This window comes from Cololabis saira, chromosome 1 (genome assembly GCF_033807715.1).
Source record: "Cololabis saira isolate AMF1-May2022 chromosome 1, fColSai1.1, whole genome shotgun sequence".
In the NCBI taxonomy this organism is placed as follows: Eukaryota; Metazoa; Chordata; class Actinopteri; order Beloniformes; family Belonidae; genus Cololabis; species Cololabis saira.
The window spans coordinates 21,171,842-21,193,952 of NC_084587.1; the positions used below are offsets into that span (position 1 = coordinate 21,171,842).

Sequence of the window (22,111 nt, forward strand, 5' to 3'; positions counted from 1 at the left end):
CCGACCCCCTGACCCGCCTGCCAAGCCCCGAGACCGACCCCCTGACCCGCCTGCCAAGCCCCGAGACCGACCCCCGGATCCGCCTGCCAAGCCCCGAGACCGACCCCCGGATCCGCCTGCCAAGCCCCCGAGACCGACCCCCGGATCCGCCTGCCAAGCCCCGAGACCGACCCCCGGATCCGCCTGCCAAGCCCCGAGACCGACCCCCGGATCCGCCTGCCAAGCCCCGAGACCGACCCCCGGATCCGCCTGCCAAGCCCCGAGACCGACCCCCTGACCCGCCTGCCAAGCCCCGAGACCGACCCCCTGACCCGCCTGCCAAGCCCCCAGACCGACCCCCTGACCAGCCTGCCAAGCCCCGAGACCGACCCCCTGACCAGCCTGCCAAGCCCCGAGACCGACCCCCGGATCCGCCTGTTACGCCCCATGGGCGACCCCCCGAACTGCCTCACCGGTCTGCCCGGCACCGAGGACGGCCCCCGGAGCTTTGGCCGTTTGTTGGCCGGGGCCCTCCTCCGGACCCCCTCCTCCCGCCCGGGGTGGGGGGTTTTGGGACATCTGGAATCTGTCCCTTGAGGGGGGGGTTCTGTCACAGTTTCACAGTGTAGGATAGGTTTTTTTTACTGTTTAACTCACTCTCCTGTCATCTGGATCCTGCCACCCTCATCAGCCTCATTCCCTTCACCTGTGCTTCCCTGGCCCAGCTCCACACCTGGTTTCCCTCATCAGTTTCCCCTTCTTAAACCTGCCCATTCCCTCATACCTGTTGCCAGATTGTCGTGTGCTTTTGCCTCGCTTTCCAGCCTTCCTGATTCTGTCCTGTTCCTGCCTGCCTGCCTGTAACCCTGCATGACTCCCGGTATGACTCTCGGTTTTTGATTTTTGCCTGTCCCCTTGGACTTGTTTGCCTGATCTGCCTGTCTGCCCGGTTTTGACCCCTGCCTGCCTTGGACCCGAATAAAGCCTCTTGGACTCTGATTCTGCCTGGTGTTGTGCATGTGGGTTCTCTGTCCTGTCTGAGCCGTGACACCCGCACCTTAAGTGTGTATCCATGTGTTTCTTTTGTGCACATATACAACATTTATGGTCACTGGTTAAACAAGTTTAGAGCCGAGCACTCCAGATGTACAGATGACACACAGCTGTGACAGGAGAGAGATGGCTTGAAGGAGAAGTGAAGTGAAGAGGGGCAGTCAATGAAACGTAACTTCTTTGCTCAACTAACAGTGGCATTGACCCCTCAGTAAATACAAGTTTTACTTTTGTGCTCTGTTTAGATAACAGACATTGTTAGACATTGTCCTCATACCACATGCCATATGCCCTTCCATCTACATTGCACTCTCATGTTTACAGAGTTATGCACAGGTTAGGTCATGACCACCAACCAGCTGCTGAACTTAGGTACAGAAAATAGACATCTTTTTTGCCTTGTGTTCTCTGCTTTGTGTCTAGTAGTGCGATAATAATGTCAGCATTCATGTGTCTTGTGGTTTTGTAGCAGGCGGGCATCCAACCGGGCCGAAAACAACATTTGTACCAAATCTCAGTCATGTGTCAGCATTGCCATCTCATGTTCCAATGAACTTTCAGGGAAGGCACCCAACCCATTATGTCCAGGTCGGCACGTGCATAAGATTATTCTTCAGCTTATCAGTAATTAAATCTTGCACACTCCATTAAAATAATTTTAGAGTTGATTCTGAGTTAGTTAGACTTTATAATTGGTCATCTCTACTTTTAAGTTTAGATTAAGTTTGGATTCCAATTTTGGCGTCTGCGTTTCCCTCTTGTACATACAGAGTAAGCCAGTTGGCCTGCCACTCGTCAGGAATATGCAGATCATTCTGCTAATTAGTTGCATAGAGTCATTAAGGCTGAGTTAGAACACATGGTTGGCACTCATGCAGGCATGTTAGCAGAACCTGGCGCACCAGGTCACTGGAGTCAACTATAGCCCCGGGGCACATTCTCAAACACACTAACATACATATAAATTATTGTCAAAAGCTTATCATTCTTTGAATATATGCTGTATTTGATGACATCGGAATCTCACAATTTAAAAATAGATATGTATGTATATTTATGTATAGATATTTATTTATGATATTTATGTTTATGATTACATTTTGATGTGTATGTGGGGTGTAAGGGAGGAGTGTGTGCTGTGTGGGTATCAATGTGAGGATGTGTGTGAAAATGTTTTTAACCATGAGTGTGTGGGGGTTTTATATGTAGATTTTATTCTGTAAAGCACTTTGCGCCACCATTGTAAGGAAAGTCCTATATAAATAGTTTGATTTGATATATCAAATCTGCTTTATTGAAACTTCCATGTTCTTTCAAAACATGCTTTCTTTTTTTATGAATGTTGTTATTCTTTTTAATACCATGATGCCATGAGACCTTGCAGCGTGTTTGACGACTCTGTAAACAGATTTTCAACCTGCTCCTTTTCAGTTGTGGTTCTGGTAGTTTAAACTCCCCCCGTTCCCCTCTGCTGCTCCAACGGTTCACTTAAATCATTTTGACCGTAACACCAAGGCCTCAATTCTTTTTAAGCGTTGAAATCACTAGCAGTAATAATAGGCGGCGCCTCTTTAAAAAGAGCTCAATCTGTAATTTTGTATTTTAATAGACGACAATGCTTGCCATCATTAATCGGAGCACAGCTTTGAGTGATGGGTGTTACAGACTCTGTATCTTATCATTAACCTCCTCACTCTACCCTTACCTCCTCCTCCTCCTCCTCCTTTGCTCTTCATCCATTTCTGCCCAAAGACTGTTGGGCATTTAGTCACATTGCACATCCTTAGTCTGCCATCTGGTCAGCCCTGCCTGGCGCCGTATGGGGCCTCCTATCTTCTCATATTCATATTCCAGTAACATATTGTTCCCACTGCTTTTGTACAGCGCAGCCCCAGCACTTTTCCATTTCTTTATTTATTTTTACTGAAGAGGCTCGCTAGGAAACTGCAAACCCCCCACCCCCCCAATCGGCAGCTCTTCCAGTTGTCCTATCAAGTGTAACCTGGAAGCCCCTAGTAGAGCAATTAGAGCGGCCTCCCTGCCCACCTCTTGTAATGAAGCCCAGCACATTCTGGAATCTATAGCCCCTTTAGTCTCCCCTAATGGGACATCATTATTGTCAAAGAAACAATGTAAATGGAAATGAACATACTCATTAGCCAGTCGCAGGGAGAAACCTTTGCTGCTCTCAGCTTGCAACTCCTGCTCTCAAACACACAGGCACACATAAGTGCACCTTCTCCCTTCAGCTTCTGCGGACTGCTGCTCCAGCTTGCTTTATTCCTTTGGCAGCATGGTTGTTTGTGCTTGTATATGTGTGTACCGAGAAAGACGATGTTCATGTTTGACTCAAGGTGAGGGGGGAATGAAACAAACATGGATAATTCCATGATTGGCATTCACTCAGTGTTTTTACAGATGTTAATTACTGCATGAGTTTGTGCCTATCTGTGGAAGTTAAATGTTCTCAAATTCTCACCTTCCTGCTTCTTCGCTTACTTCTCCCAGGAAACACCTGTGCAGAGATCCAGGTCTCTGTCCCCAGCTAGCAGTGTCGACTTAGGAAGTGGGAGGAGAAAAAATGCAGAACAAAGAATCAAAGACCTTGAGGAGCTGCTACAATTGAAGGTAAAAGAAAATAAAAAAACATTAAAAATCCCTTTTAATATCTCGGTTGTCTGGCATTTACTATTTTCAGACCTCACTTTCTGCTTGTTCTATTTCAGTCTTTTGTTGCTGATTTCCCCGCACGCTACTTTTCAGTGACGAGCAGTGACAATGAACGAATAAGGCATATTTATTGACATCTATGTGTTGACATGCCAGATCAGACTCTAGTGGAGCTGCCTGTTGCAATGGCCGCTATCTTACACATCATAGCTGCTATAGTTTTTCCAGCGGCTTCAGTTGAACTACTGCTGCCACTGTCTCTTCCCTGACCTTCTCATACCGCGACTTTCATACACACATACATATATGTGCACAAGCAAACAGAGTGTGCGTAGGCAGTGAAGCAGCAGGAGAGGAGCTACTCTCCTGAAGCAGATGATGTGATGTCTTTTTTCCCCCCTTAGACAAATCAGGTTTATTGGTATTTTAACCTTCGTGTGCTCTATTATGTTCCATTGACGCTTTTTTTTTTGTCTCTAATAGGTTAACTGTGAGCAAAAAAAAAAAAGCAGATCCTTTCAACTTATGCTTCTTTTACCGGCTTGAAATCTGACTTCCTCCTTTATTCCAGTAGACTACATTTTCTCATTTTTTGTTTGGATTTTCCCCTAAAGCTTTTCTTTTGTGCTTTCTTTCATCCTTTTCATCTTTGCAGTTGACCAGTGAGTGATTACACAAAGGTCATCTCCCTTTGAACACAATCCCTGGAACATATTAGGCATCATTTCCTTGTCAGATCTGAAGTGTCTGAATTACATCACTGGAAGACATCTAGACAGTAATGCTCCACATAGATTCAGACAACATGCATGACTGTCTTAGTTAATGATGCCATTTACTTGTCTATCAGTTGAGGGGCATTTATTGAAGGTATGCACAGAAAAATGCAACCACACTAATGAGAGTTTTAGTTTGGAGTATGATTCAGTTGTTTTGTCCTTTGCTCACGTCTGGGAGGAAGCAATATACCATCCATAAGCAGCACTTGAAATCGTAACTTGAGCCCTTAACTTGTTTTACTATTTATCCTATCCAACTCTCTCCAGCAGAGCACATTTAAAATTGGGTATAGCAGCCAAACCATAGACATGCGGACCCTAACAGCTGAAATGAGACAAACAATTTTCTTAAAAGTGGCTCTCTTTTTTGTTTGGTACTCTTTCAAGGAAGACGTAGCTCTTGCTGTGTAATTATTTTTCAGCTTGAATGTCCACAGATGTGCATGCTGGTTGAGTGAGGGGTTTTATTGATTGGTGGGCAAGGGTGTGTGGCCTGATGACCAGAACTGGACTGCCCAGGGGAAGCTCTATAAGGAGCCGAGGAAGCCATGATATGGTTAATGCCCTGCCATTTACTTCCTCCTTTCTGCCACAAGTCTTCTGTTCTACCATTTAACACGGCCCTGTTTTGGCTTGTTTCATTACTGTTTTGGAGAGGTCACGGAAGGGGAGGGGTGGGGGTGCTCGAAGGGCTTGACGATGTCTTGCAGATGTCCTCTGTGAATAATCCGCACTTGGGAAAATCCATACTTGTCACATTGGCAGAGTGAATGTGCATGGCGTGTGTGTGCGCACACTCGTTGTGTTTCCAGAGCATGTTTGTGTACTCTCTCTGTTCTCTTTGTCCTTGTTAATAATAACAGGTCTGAGGGCTCGCATTTCCCTCTCTGCAGGGTAGCCGTGTCATATCAGCAGTAAACAAGCTCCTTCCCTTCAGAAAGCGCTCAACAACTCTCGCCAGCCCTGGCCACTCATGCAGAAACCTGTCCTGCACTCTTTCATTCACTTTTCCTTTTACTTTGCTCTCTCTTTCTTCCCTTTCTAATTTCTCTGTTCTCTGTCTCTCTTTCCTCTACTTTTATGAGTCGGCTTTCTCTGTTTCTTTACTCTCTTTTCACCTCTGTCTCTTCTGCCTGTTGAAAGAATTTTCTCCATTGCCCTCGCTGTTAAGGTCAATGTGATGGGGAGTAGGGGTGCCCCTGACAAGAAAAATCTATACGTTCTCTTTGTCCAACTCCTTCTTTAAAGCAGGAGCCCAATCTCTCTGTGTTTTAATAGCTGTCAACAACGTCAGGAACAAACCGACCAGGAGAATCTTTATATCAAAACACATGCAATCAACCAGTAACTTTAGTGAAGGAGTTTCTTTGTTGGTTAAAGAGTGTGTGTGTGTGTGTGTGTGTGTGTGTGTGTGTGTGTGTGAGTGTGTGTTTGTTTGCATGCCTGCTCAGTCTTGTGTGACACAACTGACTTGTCAGTTAAATGCCATCCCTTAATAATGTCTGTCACCCGGAGAACTTCTCTGTGAGGAAGGAGCAGAAAGAAATTAATGTGAATTTGTTGGTTTCTGTCAGAGACGGGTGTTTCAGCTGTTGACCAATTTAAATACAAAGAGTTCACAATTTAAGAGAAAAACGAGATTCAAATAAATGAATCTATTTTAACTGAATGTACACAAAATAAATAAATCTACCAAAATAAATCTGTACCCAGTGTGCACACGCCCTATTTATATATACATACCAATATACATGCACACGCATAACAAAACATTTTAAAGTCTTAAAAAAACAAGAGTTTCATCGCAGAATTAAAGACGGACAGACAAAATTACACCAAAAAGAATAAAACAAAAGAGATGCAAGAAATAAAGGTCATAGTGCATTCAATTAAATTTTATTTATATAGTGTCTATTATGATACAAGTTGTCTCTAAGCACTTTCCAGACACTCAGAACGTGGTAATTTACTCAAATGCAGCCACAGTTAAAAAGGTTTTTAACCATGACCGAAAGCTATTGAGAGTGTATGCAGCCCTGATGCATTCTGGGAGTTTGTTCCATAGGGGACAACCATAAAAGATGACACTGCCTCACCGTGTTTGGTTCCAACTCTGGGTACAGAAAGTAGGTGTGACCCTGACGGCCTGAAAGCTCTGGCTGGTTTATAACGGACGACAGGATCTGAGGTGTATTTTGGTCTGAGACCATTTAGAGATTTTTAAACCAACAGCAAGATTTTAAAATCTCTTGTGACAGACAGGAAACCACTGTAAAGATCCAAGGACTGGTGTTATATGGTCTTGGTCTATGGTCTAATTTTCTGTAACAGGATTCGGATTCTTGAACTAAATTGAATTTGACCAATAATATGATTCATTGTGTGTATTCTTTCACAGACTGAGGAGAATGGGGAGCTGACAAAAGCTCATAATAAACACCGTGAACGCGTGCGCTTGATTCAAACCAACTACAAGATGGTCAAAAATCAGCTAAAAGAAATGGAGAAATCAATGGGCGCGTGAGTATGCAGTTTACATTCTTGGATTTTTATTCATAAACTCTTGTCACTTCAAAATTATGAAACATTTGAGTATTCATTAATAATGGATTGTATTGATTCACATATATACAAAAGCTGTTGATGCGCACATCACATGAAATGCAAAACCTCATCATATACAGTGTAATGAGGATGACCTGTAGTTACAATGTAAAAGACATTTCAGAGCACTAGACTCACCTTTCCTTATGTTAAAGGTCCATGTGAACCCACTCACAAATAGTTTTGCTCTCCACATGTTGTCTGAGAAAACCCTTGTTCTTGATTTATAAAAGTAGGAGATTTTTTTCCCCTATTCCTTTGAAAAGCTCAGAGGCTTTAAGCCCAGTCAATTTTGGTCGTTTTGTGCCAAGTGAATGTGTGCTTCTGCGTCTCTTCTCCCTCAGCGTTCATTAAGATGTGAGAGCCAGGGGCTGGAGGTGTCTGGTCCTGCGGGGTGGGGGGGTATTTTTTTGAAGGCCTGTGGAAGGAGGAGTGAGTAGGAAAGGGGGCCATTTCCTCCTTCAACCTGTTATCTTCAGCAGAAACCACATGGTTTTTACACAAAGTGGAAAATGTGCTGGAAAATGTCATTAACTAGCATGTCTTGTTTTCTCTATTGTCTTTACCACTTTTGTCTCTCTTATCTTTCTTTCTTTTTTCTTTTTTTTTTTTTAATTTGGCAACCCGTCGTCCTTGAGGCCATTTGAAGTGTAACTAAAGGTGTCTGTTTGGTGGCCGTGCTGGAGCCAAGTGTTAACTTTGTCAGCTGTTTCCTCCCTGGGTTAATTAAAGAAAACAGCAGTGAAATGTAAGCCTGTGTGAAAGTGGAGGGAGCGAGAAAGTATGTTCAGCCCTAGGCTTGACTCGGCTCATGTTAGCTCAGCGCGACTCAGCAGCATGTATCTGAGACAGAGCGAGCAACGACAGAGCTGCAGAATTTTTCCCTTTACTCATTTTAGCAGGTTATCAAGGAAATTTTCTGTTTGGTAAAATCGTGTACTAATAATCTTGATTATGTTAAGGAAAAAAACACTTATTTCAGCGGGCAAGAGCTTGTTAAGCCAGTGTATTTGTATTTCAATTTTCATCCTGATTTGACATAAAGTTGATACGATAGGCAGCTTTGCCCTTTTCAGACAGAGCCCTCCATGGCAGCAGCCAGTCACTCAATGTTATGATCTTGGTGTTCATTTGGCATTAAGCCATATACTTAAATAGCTGTTAAAACCACTGGGGTAATCCCAGTCTGAAAGAGGCACAATAGAAAATGGCTTAAATACTCCCATTAGTGCACAGAAATCAGGGTCCTAACAAGTCAGTGGGGATGGGCATAGAGTCTCACTGCATTTTGAGCTTGTTAGGGATCTCCCAGTAGCGTCCATGCTGTGTTGTTGCCTTTTTGGAAAGATGCAGGGGTATCATTTTCATTTTATTCCCATTTTTTGAGGACAAAAAGATGTATTACCTAATAATGTCTACTGTGACAACAATCTTTCTGTCCTCTTTGAAAATCTTAGGTGCCTTTCAGCATTTTTCTGACTCACCTGGACTTTGGAGACTTGATTGAGAAACTATATAAGAACTAGTCACCGACAGCATTGGAGGTCAGAAATGCCACTTACAGAGAAGAGGGATATGTTTAAACATGAAATCATAAAGCACATTGATATGTCATATATAATGCAATTAACAAAAATGACTATAACATTTGGTAACAATATTTGCAGATTAAAAGCCTGTTTATGACTATTTGGAAGCATGGAATACCATATATTCAGAAGATAATTCCCCATTTGGTGTTCAGATGCAATTGACAGACTAATATCTGTCATTTTATTCCTGACTCTCCCATCAGGGTTGAATAAGGTTGAGATCTAGTTACTGACTGACAAAGTTTTTGATTCACATAACTTTCATTCTCATCAAAACATCTAGTGATCCCTTGCACTCTGTTGAGGGGGTGTCACTATTTTGGAATACACCCATCCTACCGTGGTAGCACTAAGTCATCATGCAGTATGATAACCTGAGACTGATGTGCAGTGACCTGCTCTTTAAGGGTACAAATGGACCCAATCCCTGCCAGTAAAATGGCTGCCAAAGTATAAAATAATCACTGGATACACTCACAGTAAGCCTCAAGAATTGAGGCCTGTGCCATTGTGTATATAAGCTAATTTATTGAGAAGATGGAACATGTTTTCCTATCACTTTTTCCACATCTCTGTAGACCAGCACATGGTTTTTGCACCAGTGGTTTCTGAAATGTGCTTTGTAGAGGACCTTATGTACTCTAGTTTCTCTATAATGCTGCTCTTTTTGTATTTGTTCATGGATTATTGTTCCATACGTAGGCAAGGCAAGGCAAGTTTATGTATACAGCACAATTCAACACAAGGTATTTCAAAGTGCTTTACATTGACATTAAAAGCGGCAAGACACGTAGTGTGTTCATGTCACATGTTGATATTCTGAGTCAGTTAATAAATAGTGCATTTCCTCTTTCTTGTCCACGTTGCATTAATGTTTGAGGGTAACTGTCATGGAATACATGCTTGTATTTCTGATTTTATTTACCAACATATTTCCCATAAATCTGACCAAATATCAATGTGGTCACTATTTCCATTGAAAATATACCAATATATAGTAAAAAGTTTCTGCCAAACACTAACCTTCTTGCAATTCATGAGATCAGTGGGAAATTTGTCTTGGTTTCTTCAACCATGCTGCAGCAAAAAAGACAAGCAAAAACATAAAAAATAGTAGATAAAATTTAAGTAATGAAACAGTTGACTCTGAGGGTAAGATGCAAGAAGAACAATGCTGTGAGACATGGGAGAACTGGACCCTGTTTACATGTCAACAAGGAGAGAAGGACTGAAAAATTGTGCTGACACAGAAGCGAGGCGTAGAGAGAAAGCAATCCAGATTTTTCATGAGATGAGAATGGTTCTTTTTATTTTTTTGCATATGAATAACAATAGAAATAGTGTTATTTTAAAGAAAGGCATTTAAAGACATCGGGTAACATTACAATACAGGAATTACCTTAATATTGTTGATCATGACATGATTCCATGCAACACATGCCGTAACACAATAAGAATGAATTCATAAAAAAAAAAAAGATGAAATAATAAATGCATCCAGTGCTAAAAACCATAAATATCACACCAGTGACCTTAAGATTCTTATCATCTTGATATATGCATTTTAATACTTGCTGCAGAAAGTGAGGTATCGCTGTCCATCACTGGACATTAACTGCTTAAGTGTACCATCTGTGCAGGAGCACTTTCTTTACGTAGCTGATTACACATTCACTTTGAACCAAATACAATATTTGTGGTGTATTTGGTGTTTCCCTACTTTTCATTTCTGTTTCCTAAATATCAATCTTCATGTTTCTTCGTCAAATTATAGCAGTGGTTGATTACTGACTGATGTCAACAGTTGGTGTAACAACCGCCCCGTCCACGATAGAAATACCATCCAATCGCAAAGCAGACAAAGGTTCCTTTGGCTCATTAGTATGCAGGGAGTGTGCAGTTGACCAGTTCCACTGAAACTACCCTGTCATTCACCATTACTGTATCACCATATTTTCCCAAAATGGTGTGAAGTAGAGAGGAAAAAGACCGACTTAATATTTATATTAGTGAAGGGAAAAAGTTTTTTAATCAGACTGGGGATGATGGGGGGTGAGCAAATAAAATTAAAGGTTATTAAAGCATCCGTACACTGATCAAAGTTGCGCCCATAAACAGATTCCCCCTGATTCAGAGCAATTAGCTGCAGCAGCGTGGAAATGTTCTCTCTATCTCCTCCTGCTTAATAATGGAAACTAGTATACCATAGGGGAACATGCACCGAGGCCTGAAGAAGATAGCTCTCTTCTGGTTCCATGTTCAACAGCTTTTACCTCACTGTAAACAAATGAGAATGTATATAGTTTTTCAATGACTTGGTAGTTAAGATATTTTTCTTGCCGCTTTTAATGTCAATGTAAAGCACTTTGAATTACCTTGTATCGAATTGTGCTATATAAATAAATTTGCCTTGCCTTGCGTTAATAACTTAACTGCTTAATACAAGTATTTCATTTGGCCTCCTATAAAAATCAAGTTTTTATCCTTGTCCACATGTCCACGGCATGTCTTTGTATGTGTTATAAGACACACAATGAACAAACTGGCCATCAAAATTGTGATTTCTGCTTTGAACCTGCAAAGCATCACATACTGTCACAAAAAAATTGAGTCAGTCAGAATTTTTACCAACTATTGGAGGTACAGGTTTGTTCATAATAACTAATTTGCATCCGGTGTGAGAAACCAGTGAAATATCAATCAATCAAATTTTAGCTGCATAGCACTTATGTGCTTTACATAATTAAAATTAACACAGAACCAATTAAGAAGAAAAAGATATAACCTCTTTGACTTCGACCACCACGACACGTTTAAACGATCAAACACATAAAAACAGCAACACACACATAGATGCACACCAAAGATATCGATAATAAAGCCGAAATAGAGGTAACACAATCTTTAGTCATCTTTAGTTTCAAAAAACACTGAAAGATGACTAAAATACATAAAACCCATAAGTGCATAACTGAATAAATAAACGGGTACCTTTAATTCACCAATGCCAGCAAAAGCCAAGAGAAGAAGTAACCAGAAGTGAGCCATCTCAGACAGCAAGGGCTTTCGCCACCCAGGAGCGAGCAGTGTTTGGAATTTATATACATTCCCTGGACCAAAAAAAACGAGAAAAAAAATCTCCAGTGCATTATTAAAACTCAAGATAAAAGTGGTGAACTGTCATCTTTAAGAAATAGATGTGATCAGGTGGAAAAACAATCTTTGTGTGATCTAATCGAGGATCACTTAGAAAATGTTCACACATAGTGCGAAAAGAATTAATGGCACTAAGTCCTAAGTAAAAAAAGATAATGGTGCACCTGTTGTGCCTAATGCTTTCTGTGGATCCCCGTGGGAGCCATTTTATGATCTGTGCTTACAACAGGTCTGGTCTTGGTCCAGCAATGTTATGTTGACCAGGTTTTTCCACCCACAGAAGCTTTTCTTTGCTGATGCTATGGGCATATCTTAAGATGACAATGTTCTCAATTCACTGGGCTCAGATTGTGGAAGAGTGACTCAGGGATCATGACACATAATTTCTCCACGTGGACTGGCCAGCGCTTTAACCCCATTGAGAATCTGTGGGATGTGCCGGAGAAGACTTTATGCTGCTGTCTGACTCTTCCTCATAAATAAAAAATGTTGCTGAAAAATTAATGTATCTTTAGATGGATATGCAACCTCTCATCCCTATAAGTCGGAATGATGTGGAAAAAAAAATAAAATAAATGAGGTTCTTACATTTACTTTTATCTCTTTGCTAACAGTATAAACCCAAAGTATTCCTTTTTCTTGTCAGTTTAATTTTATGTATTAATATACATTCATTTTTCATTTCAAACCCGCAAAACAATACAAAACTAAAATATTGGAACAGTGAGATTTTTGCCTTTTTTTTATCATGCCAATTCAATTCCTGCAAACACATCTTAAGGTGTGCAGCTCTACAGGAGTTGTTGTCATTGAATTTCCTCCACACCTTCTCTAGTGGGGACACAATAGCACTACGGGCGGGGCAGACCTGTATCCATAATCTCTTCTTCTTCAGTTATGTCTTTTTAATGTGCACAGATTTTTTCTTTTGAATTGTCTTTAAAAAAAAAAAAAAGCTTTACCTTGAAAAATGTGTTGTCATGCAGGCAGCACATGCTGCTCTAAAATTTCAGTGTATTTTCTTGCATTAATGATGTCATTAAAGAAATGTTAATGGGCTTTACGAAGGGCAATAACGTCAAAAATCCTGGCTTTTGGACTTGTGTGGATGGTCCTTTCCGGATTTGGTCCAGTGGACATGCCACCCTTTTAAAACATGAAAGAAAAAAATATTTGATCCGTCTAACCACAGTAAATGTTTCTGTGTTCTGTGTGCTGTGCAACAGGTAAGGGAAGGCAAGTTTATTTCTATATAACAATTCAATAACAAGGTGAATCAAAATGCTTACAAAGACATTAAAACATAAATAAAAAGGATTATTTAAATTTAAACAACAAAGAACAATAATCCATCCATCCATCCATTATCTATACCCGCTTTATCCTTTATCAGGGTCACGGGGGTCTGCTGGAGCCTATCCCAGCTCATTTCAGGTGAGAGGCAGGGGTTCACCCTGGACAGGTCACCAGTCCATCGCAGGGCCACATATAAACACACAAACCATGCACACTCACGCTCACACCTACGGGCAATTTAGAATCACCAATTAACCTAATATGCATGTTTTTGGACTGTGGGAGGAAGCCGGAGTACCCGGAGAAAACCCACGCAAGCACGGGGACAACATGCAAACTCCACACAGAAAGGCCCCTGCCACACAGAAAGGCCCCTGAGAAGAACAATAATTCCAATATAATCTATATATATGTATATAAAATATGATCAAGTTTCTAAACAAGTTTAAAAGTAACAGCACAGGTTTAGAGCTTTACTCAAATGCAGCTGAAAAAAGGTGATTCTTCAACTTGGATTCAAATAAACTGAATGTTTGAGCTGATCCGAGGCTTTCTGGGAGTTTATTCCAGACATGTGGAGCATAAAAGCTGAATGCAGCTTCTCCATGTCTGGTTCTGACTGGGAACTGATAAAAAAACAAATCTGCACTGTTACTTTAAGCTTGAGTTTCCAAACTTAATTATATTTCAACTACTGATTTTATCTATTGTTCTTATTTCTTTCTTTCGTGTTGAAATTTTTAAATATGCTTTTTTACTGTGATGTTCTAATGTGTCTGTAAAGCACTTTGAATCACCTTGCTTTTGAATTGTGCTATCCAAATAAACATTTCAGTAGCATTTGTGAATACTGTATACCTCTGTATTCTAGTGCTTGACAAAGGTTTCGTGAAGTCCGTGCCTGCCCATATTGTCATTTTAGTTATTGATGAATGTGGACGCTTGATCCCTTCACATCTTTACTTAAGAAATCTTTTTTAAAACTTTTATTAATTTTTCAAATGAGTTTACGGACAAACTCATGTCATCAAACTCATAGATGACGCGATCATACCAACTGCTTTGCCCATCTTTGCTCCTCGGACAGACAGCCTTTCATGAATTCTGCCATTGTAGCAAATCATCATTACATTTACCTGATCTGAATAACATTTTTGCTTCCTTTCCCTCTTTACAAACAATAATTTGCCCCTTTACTAATGTTTTATGAGTTTGGCCTCAAAATCAAACATGGAAGTCTGTTAACTTAAGTGAACCTGGCGAGATGAAATATCTTGTCTCACACTGCAGACTAACCAACACTGCTTCAATATCCTATTTTCATTTTCCATACTGTCAAAACTTTTTCTAATGTAGGGTTGTGAATCAAAATGATGCCACAGTGTATGTAATCAAAGCTTCTCCTTGCCAGGCAGTGTTCAGCTGAAGCACAGTTTAAGAGCTTCAGCTAAACACCTAAGACTTTTAATCATAGTTGTGTTCTTGTTCATTTGGCCCAGATGCTGTTAAATAGATTTTTTTTTTTATCTAGATAGTGCAGCCAATTATGTAAGGTAAAACCATTGAGGAGGAAAATGTACACAGTGCTGTTATATATTAATACATCTTGAGTGGTGTGTTTCTAATATCTTTAAAAACAACACATTCAGTGAATACATGACCAAGCTGGTACCTCCACTTGCTTGTTACCTTGTGTAATTTAGAATTTTCTTTCATTTCTTGAGAATCAGTCTCAAACATGTATGGATTGATGATGCCAACATTAAACCAGAACATTGCATTACTTAGAAAGGTTTGTGTTGGCAATGTTCAGTGTGTATACAGTAGTTAACTTATCCATTATCCACCAGGGCTTTCAATTGCTTGGTGGCACAATCTCTTTTATGGCATACATATGGTTTAGGTACATTCACACACTTAGAAGTACTCCACTTGTTTCAAAATTGCTCACAGGGGAAGTTCCAGTAATAAATGGGAACATTTGCAATTCCTGAGTTGCTTCTAAGTCCACACAAGGGTTAAACAAGTATTAGCTTAGCAATGGAGCTTCTACATAACCTAGACCATAATGACCACAAGAAAAGGTACTTCCCGCAATATCACCCTCACAACCCATCCCTATCACGCTGTTAAGTATACATGATAGGTTAGTGTGTGTGTGTGTGTGTGTGTGTGTGTGTGGGAGAGGCAGAAAGAGAGAGAGCACGATAGATGGACAGAGTTCTCATCTCATCAGCTGGTTTTGCAATTTGCGGATTTCTCACTATATCCTGTTTAAGTTTGCAAATGAAAGGCTAATTGGAAATGGATGTCTTGGGCTCAGGTTGATTGATGAGTCGGATAGTTGTGTGTAGGGATGGAGTTGGGGCAGTGGGGATATGTGAGTGTCTACTGGGGGGTGGGGGGGGTTAGTTGTGGCAGCAGCTACCGAACACAAAGTGTCATTAAGTATTCATAAGTGAGGTGTAGACATCTGAATGACCTCGTTTGCGAGTGTGTTTTGGCGACTGTTTACATTTGCATGGCACACGGGTTGCTCCACTGCCCCGCCACACAGGCAGTGCCTTGGGCTTTAAACAAACAGGCATACGTTTGTACATGATTTGCCACTGAAGTGTCAAAGTCAAGGCTGCTCATTTAAATAGTGCTAAATATGGTTGAATAACAAAAACAGTGGGAGAATAAGGAGCCCCCATGTGACTTGGCTAAAGGTAGCAAGGTGATGCACAGTTCCAACAATGTTCCCTTGTTGTACATTTGCTTTCCATGTGTATTTGCCAACGGTCAAAATTTGCACACAGCTGCATTTTATATGTCTGCATTTACTTGCCATTACATTTTTTCCATTTGTCCTTGTATATTAAATTTGTGAGTTTGCGATTCGTGTTTCCAGGCCAGGTGGAAAGATGCGCCGTGCAGAGCCTTGGCAGCTACGACAAGAGAACAATGATGCTGTGTGGAACGAGCTGGCGTACTTGAAGAACCTCACAACAAAACTCTCCACTGAAAAGTAAGAGTGACCCGTGATCAACATTTCCTGCCTGAAAAATACATACCTGCACTGGATAATTCAGTGCATATACCAGTATTTGTGTTAAAACTATTATTCTCTTACACGCAGGATCACACACACACACAAGCTCCCTTTATGTTGGGAGGTGTTAAAATTTGAGTTTGCCCTTCCTAGCTTCACAGCTTCTGTCTAGTCTGCTACATCATTACCAGCCAGCAGGGGCAAAGGCAAGATCATTAGACTCTGCTCATTTGTAAATCTGGCTGCCCAAAATGTGCACATGGAGATGCAGGAAGTAAAATCACATGTCAGAGTCCCTGGCAATGAAATAAATGCGTTTATAGAAATACCGATATGCTGCATTGTAGACAAATAAGATACTTGTCTGCAAGATGTGGTAACATTATACATGTGGACTTACTAAACTTAGTGTAGTTGCATTGTTGGCAGTCGAGGTCTCATCAAACTGCACATGGACAGCTGCAGCTATCACAGACAGGCTGGTCTTACTGTTGTACAAACTTGGACTCCACTTGGGAAGCATTCTCTATATTTGCTGTAGGTCACTGCCTGCACTCTGGAGTGAAAGATATTTTGTTGCAGACATCTTCACATGACAGTATTTATGTGAAACACTCTTAACTGAGTCTCACACACGAGAAAGCTTCTAACACTCACACCCCAGTCTTCACTGCCAATTCTTTGTTTCTTTGTTTTTCTTCAGTTTTACCCCTGCTTTTGTCTACTCGGTCTCTAGTTGCAGTGTAGCCCCTGCCTTGCTTTGTCTAGAAAAAAAATGCCTTAACTGTACCACAAACACTGACCCCCTATGATAAAGCTTGGCCTAAAGCTACAGTCTACCTCTCTACCTCGCTGTTTTCCCCCACCTTCACCTTTCCATGCTTCTTCCTCTCCCTGTCCTGTGCCTGTGTACCCTCTGCTTCCCATCTTCCTCCTTGTCTTTCCATTTGCCTCCCTCTGGCCCTCTGTGATGCTGTAGCAGGTTAAGGCCAGAATTCTGGTACTTGCCCCCCTCCGCTGCTTTCCCCTCTGCTCACCCCCCCTGCCCTGTCCTCCTAATCCCAGCTGAGCTCATTATGATATAGCCCGGCTGCCTCTCTCCAAGCCTGAGCTGTCCGAGCTAATTAAAGGCTAGCAGGCTAGTGCCGCTGATACTGCCTGTTAAGGGATGTCCATCCGCCTGCCTGCATGGCCATGACTAGACCTGAGAAGAACCGAGAACTGGATGATCTGAGGGCGGGGCATCTGGAAGTAAACAGTCCACAATGAACATGTAGGGTCCTTGAAACTGACCTGCAAGGAAAACCACGAGGGATGGTGTTCGGCTAGGTCGTTTTTTCTTTTTTCTTTTTTAAGCTGTGTAACTGGCCTGTCCATGAGGGTTAGTGTTGATCCCCTTTATGTGCCCCTGACCGGCTCCACCTCATTTCCAACATTGCTAGCCCTGGGACCTCTCCTAACCTGGATGACTGGTGCAAAATAAAGTTGGCAGATATCTTTAAAGTTGTGTTTTTTAAGAATTCCCTATTCCAAGGCATGTATCTTTACACACACACACATCTCGGTATGTTCTTAAAGTATTCCCATCTCTATTCTGCCCTGCACAGTTGTGAGATTTAGCTGGAGTGAACTGTTAGAGTTGCTGGGACCATGAACATAACCTTCTTAGTTTTTGTGCAGTGGCATCTAAGAATGTGGAAAAGTGGGTCTATTCTTGTTCAAGTGGGCTGGAGCTTCTGCATGAAGTGCCTAATGGGAAACTCCTGGGGCAAGCAGTTAAAGCTTGTTTTTCCACTGACCGTACAGGAATATTGTGCTTGTGAAGGTTATGTTAGATAAGTGTTTGCAGTGATCCACTAATGACTAATTAAGACATGGCAGTTGAAAAATTTGGAGCTTTAATTTCTTAGTGGCAGCCTTTAGAGGAGAGGTTCTCTTTAAACTCCCATTTGCTTTCCTCATTGTAATAATATCATTCACAGATGCTTCCTCTCACCTTCTCCAAAAACAGCACTTGTAAAAGACTGTCTCGAGGCTTAGATGACCATTTCCCACAATGATTATTGCTGTGATAACTCCTACACAGTGGATCCCCACAGTGTTAAGAGAAAGTTATCAACCCCAGCCCCTCCCTGATCTCTACACATGGATGAAGAAGGTGAAACAGCTCAGTGTTTTTTAGGAGGATTTGTTTTCCCTCTCTTGGCTGATATACTGGAATCCTGTGGCTCAGTTTAAGCATATATTAAGGAACAAAAAAAAGGAAGAAAAAAAATGATTGGATAGCTTTTTATATTAAATTGTGCAATTCATACTTTGTTTAAACAACTAGCAGGAGGATATTTAAAGTAATATTACTAAAGTAAATGTGATCGCAAAACAATGTATTATTAGCTGGCAACATTTAAGCACTGAGATAATTCCTTAGTGAGGATTCACTTATGAAATCCTGTCATCACTTGTGCAGAGTTTGCTCTGTGAATACTTATACTGAGTATCTTTGGCATTAATAAAGGTATTAGAATATTGCCCAGGAGCAACTTTTCCTAATAAAGCAGGACCAATATGATGATGACCTGTACATTTTCCAGCATGATGGCCCACCATGTGACGAAAGTGAGTCAGAGATCATGCTATGAAAATTTTTGATCCGTGGCCAAGAATCTCCCCAGATCTTAATCCCATTAACAACCTGTTGTCAGTCCTCAAAAAGCAGGTGGATGAACAGAAAATTACAAAATGTGATGAACTCAGACCATTAACATGGTAAAAATGGATCTCCATCAGGCAGGATTTGCCCCAGAAATTGATCAACCACACCACACATCCAATCTGAGGGAACTGGGGATGTGATAAAGAAGGATCCTCACTGTAAATATTCATTCTGAGTTAAAGCTACGGTAATTATAATAACTGGAAAAGCTTATCAATCCTCTTCATTATGCTATGGAAACAAGTGAAAAATATGATTTAGGAATATTGTTGCAGCAAAAGTTAGCAAAAAACAAAATTTGCATCATTGGGAAATATAAAGAGTAAAGAGAAAATTCTTTTCAGGACCTTGATGGGCAGTATTTATATACACACACGTGCGCGTGTGCATGTGCATGCATTTATGCAGACCAGTTTTAGACATTCAATCTGTTCGTTGATTTCTCTGTACTTTTAAGGCAAAAGACACAAACAAACTAATTGACACCAAGGATGATTTCCCTTTAGTTGTGGTACGTTGCCGGCAAGCAACTGTGGGCAGGGTGGGCTGGAAAAGTCGCTGTGGGATCATTTTATCTGCCTCATTATGCATCTGTCTGCGGCACTCCATGTCCACACTTGTTAATTGTTGTTAAAGGTCTGTTGGTAAAAAGAGGCAGGGATTATTTAGGCTCCATAAACAGAATAAACACATGCAGTGCACTCTCAGACTTAAGATGGTACACTCAGACGACATCAAAGCATAAATTAGTTAGCGATTACTGGGGAAAAAGCCTTTGAGATCATTTGCGCTGCTCCTATGTAGAGAGTGACCATTACAGTCATGAACCCCCCTCCAATAAGCGACGTTGACTGTAATTAAGTTTAATAAAGTTTGCCCTAATGTTCCTTATATTCTTCTATTTCTTTTCGTTTCATCTTGATTTGCTAAAGGGTATTAGAAGTAATGAGAGTCTTTTGCTCCCCAGACCAGGGCTCAGTTAGGGGAGGGACACATTTTCACACTCACACACAGAATGTTTTATGCATGTCAGATAACTAAGGTCTTTCCCTCATTAATTATTTGGGAAATCAGTTGTGTCAAAAAAGAAAACATTTTGACGCTTAGCAAGTAATGATGAATTAAACCTCAGTATGCTATTAAGTCTTATGTGGTCTCAAAGAGACAAAATTATAGCAAAAAGAATGAATAAGTTCTGATATACCGATGATGTTTATATTGTTTACTAATCCAATAATGTTTTATTTCATGGTGGGACAAAAAACCAACAACATATCACTTAAACATTCAATATGAATGAAATGTGAGTTTCCTTCCACTGGTAATTATAATTTACCTCTCATATCACAGGACTAAAGCTGGAAAACCTAATTCCTAAAGACCCTTTTTTACTTTCCTGCCACTGTGCTGCCACCAACTAAAATACGCCACAGAATGTATGAACTTCAGCATTCGTGGTGCCTTCACTTTTTCATCCTATTCTCTGATCTCTGATCTCAGCCTCTAGTCGAGGCTGGGATGTGAAAACACTGTGATTGCACCTGTGTTGTACACTCTTGTGGCTGAAAGTCATCAGTTTGCTCTGAGCTGTTCATAGGAGCACAGGTAAAGATGAGATCAAATGATATCAGATGGATGGCTAAGGGCTGTACGATCCAGTAACGCATTAGAGCAAAAATGTTTATTAAATAGGAGAAAAGACAGGTATGAGACACAGTCTTCACATCATTATCAAACATGTCATTTTCTTTACTTTTATGCCTGCAGTTATTCTTCACCTAAGGTGAGGAGGGAATTACGAATTGTCCAGTGAGACTTATTTGCACTATCATCCAGATTTTAACAAAAATACCTGAACTGTTTACGAAGATCTGAAGGTTTGCTGTAGATTACCTTGAGACATCCACTTTCACTTAACACAATCCATAGCTGCACCCCGAAATGTAACAAATAGCTTTTTTTTTCAAGGGACAAACAAGAAACTAAAGAAAAATAGCTGATGTCCCTTGTCACGTTCTCATCTCAGAAAGGTGTACAGACATTGGACAGGCGTTGATCCTTGTTTTAGTGTGCTTTAATGGAAAGAACTATGCTTTGTTTTACACATCAAGCATGAGAAGGTCTGTCCAAAAGCCAACATTTTGTTTATTTTTTATTTCTTTAAATTTGAGTTTTATAGTAATATATGCTACCATCACAGTGATGGCTTTTACTCCAGCAGGACAATACCAGACCTACTTCTGTTTGGGGTTATTATTTTCAAATTCACAGCTCAGGTGTCTTCTCACAGTTCTGACCACAACAAGCTGAAAACACTAGGCCATGTACTTGACTGGTTTGGGTATTACTTAAACGACAGGGACTACTTTGTGTCAATAAGTAACTTTACATCGGAGTCAACAAAAATTATATGTGGGGTTCCCCAAGGTTCTATCTTAACATCTACATGCTTCCACTCGCTTAGATAATAAACAACAAGATAAGTTACCATAACTTTGCAGAGGAACCACAACTTTACTTTACAATTTCACCAGGTGAGCCCATAGAAGCATTAAGTAGGTGCATACCGTATTTTCACGACTATACAGCGCGCCGTGTGGAAAGGCGCAGTCTCAGTTATGTGTGCCATTTCTGTATTTAACACACACACACGGCACACCGAACAAAAAGGCGCCATTTACACAAATATATGGTGCACCGCCTTACAACAACACATACACAAGCATAGTGTGCGTATTTAAAAATAGAGCGGGAGCAAAACTGACTTTGATTGTGCTTTATTTAAGTCTTTATTACAAAGTTTTTTTTTAATCACCAATGAATAATCAAAAATTAAAACAAGCGTCATTAATCAAACCCATCGAATTCCTCATCCTCCGTTTCTGAATTAAAGAGCTGCACTAAATCAAATATGCAACAGTTGTCAGGACTCAGCCTGTCGGGCTTCATCCGCAGCCCGATGGGCTGAGACCAGGAGAACTGCTCAGCGCGTCGGTACGAGCCGGGCGCTCGATCAGCACGATCGGGCTGCGGATGAAGCCCGACGGGCTGAGTCCTGACAACTGTTCCACTTTCTCCGCTGTCAGAGTCACTTTCCGTGCCGTGCGGCCCCTCCGAAGTGATGCCAGCTTTTGCGAAAGCTCGAACAACAGTCCAGCCCAACAGTCCAGCCCAGCAGACACGTTAGCCTACGCACCTACAATCCATCAACAGTAAACGACGGAGCCTGCCGCCG

At 41.1% G+C, this 22,111-nt stretch overlaps 1 protein-coding gene across 5 annotated transcripts in view; it reads left to right on the forward strand.

Annotated features, from left to right (window-relative positions):
• cntln (centlein, centrosomal protein) overlaps positions 1 to 22,111 on the forward strand; it is a 185,678-nt gene that overhangs the window by 113,320 nt on the left and 50,247 nt on the right. For all 5 annotated transcript variants that reach the window (XM_061717759.1, XM_061717752.1, XM_061717744.1 and 2 more), the window contains 3 exons: positions 3,541 to 3,660; positions 6,880 to 7,001; positions 16,023 to 16,139. In XM_061717759.1, coding sequence (XP_061573743.1) covers positions 3,541 to 3,660; positions 6,880 to 7,001; positions 16,023 to 16,139 — 359 coding nt within the window. The remainder of the gene's footprint in view (positions 1 to 3,540; positions 3,661 to 6,879; positions 7,002 to 16,022; positions 16,140 to 22,111) is intronic.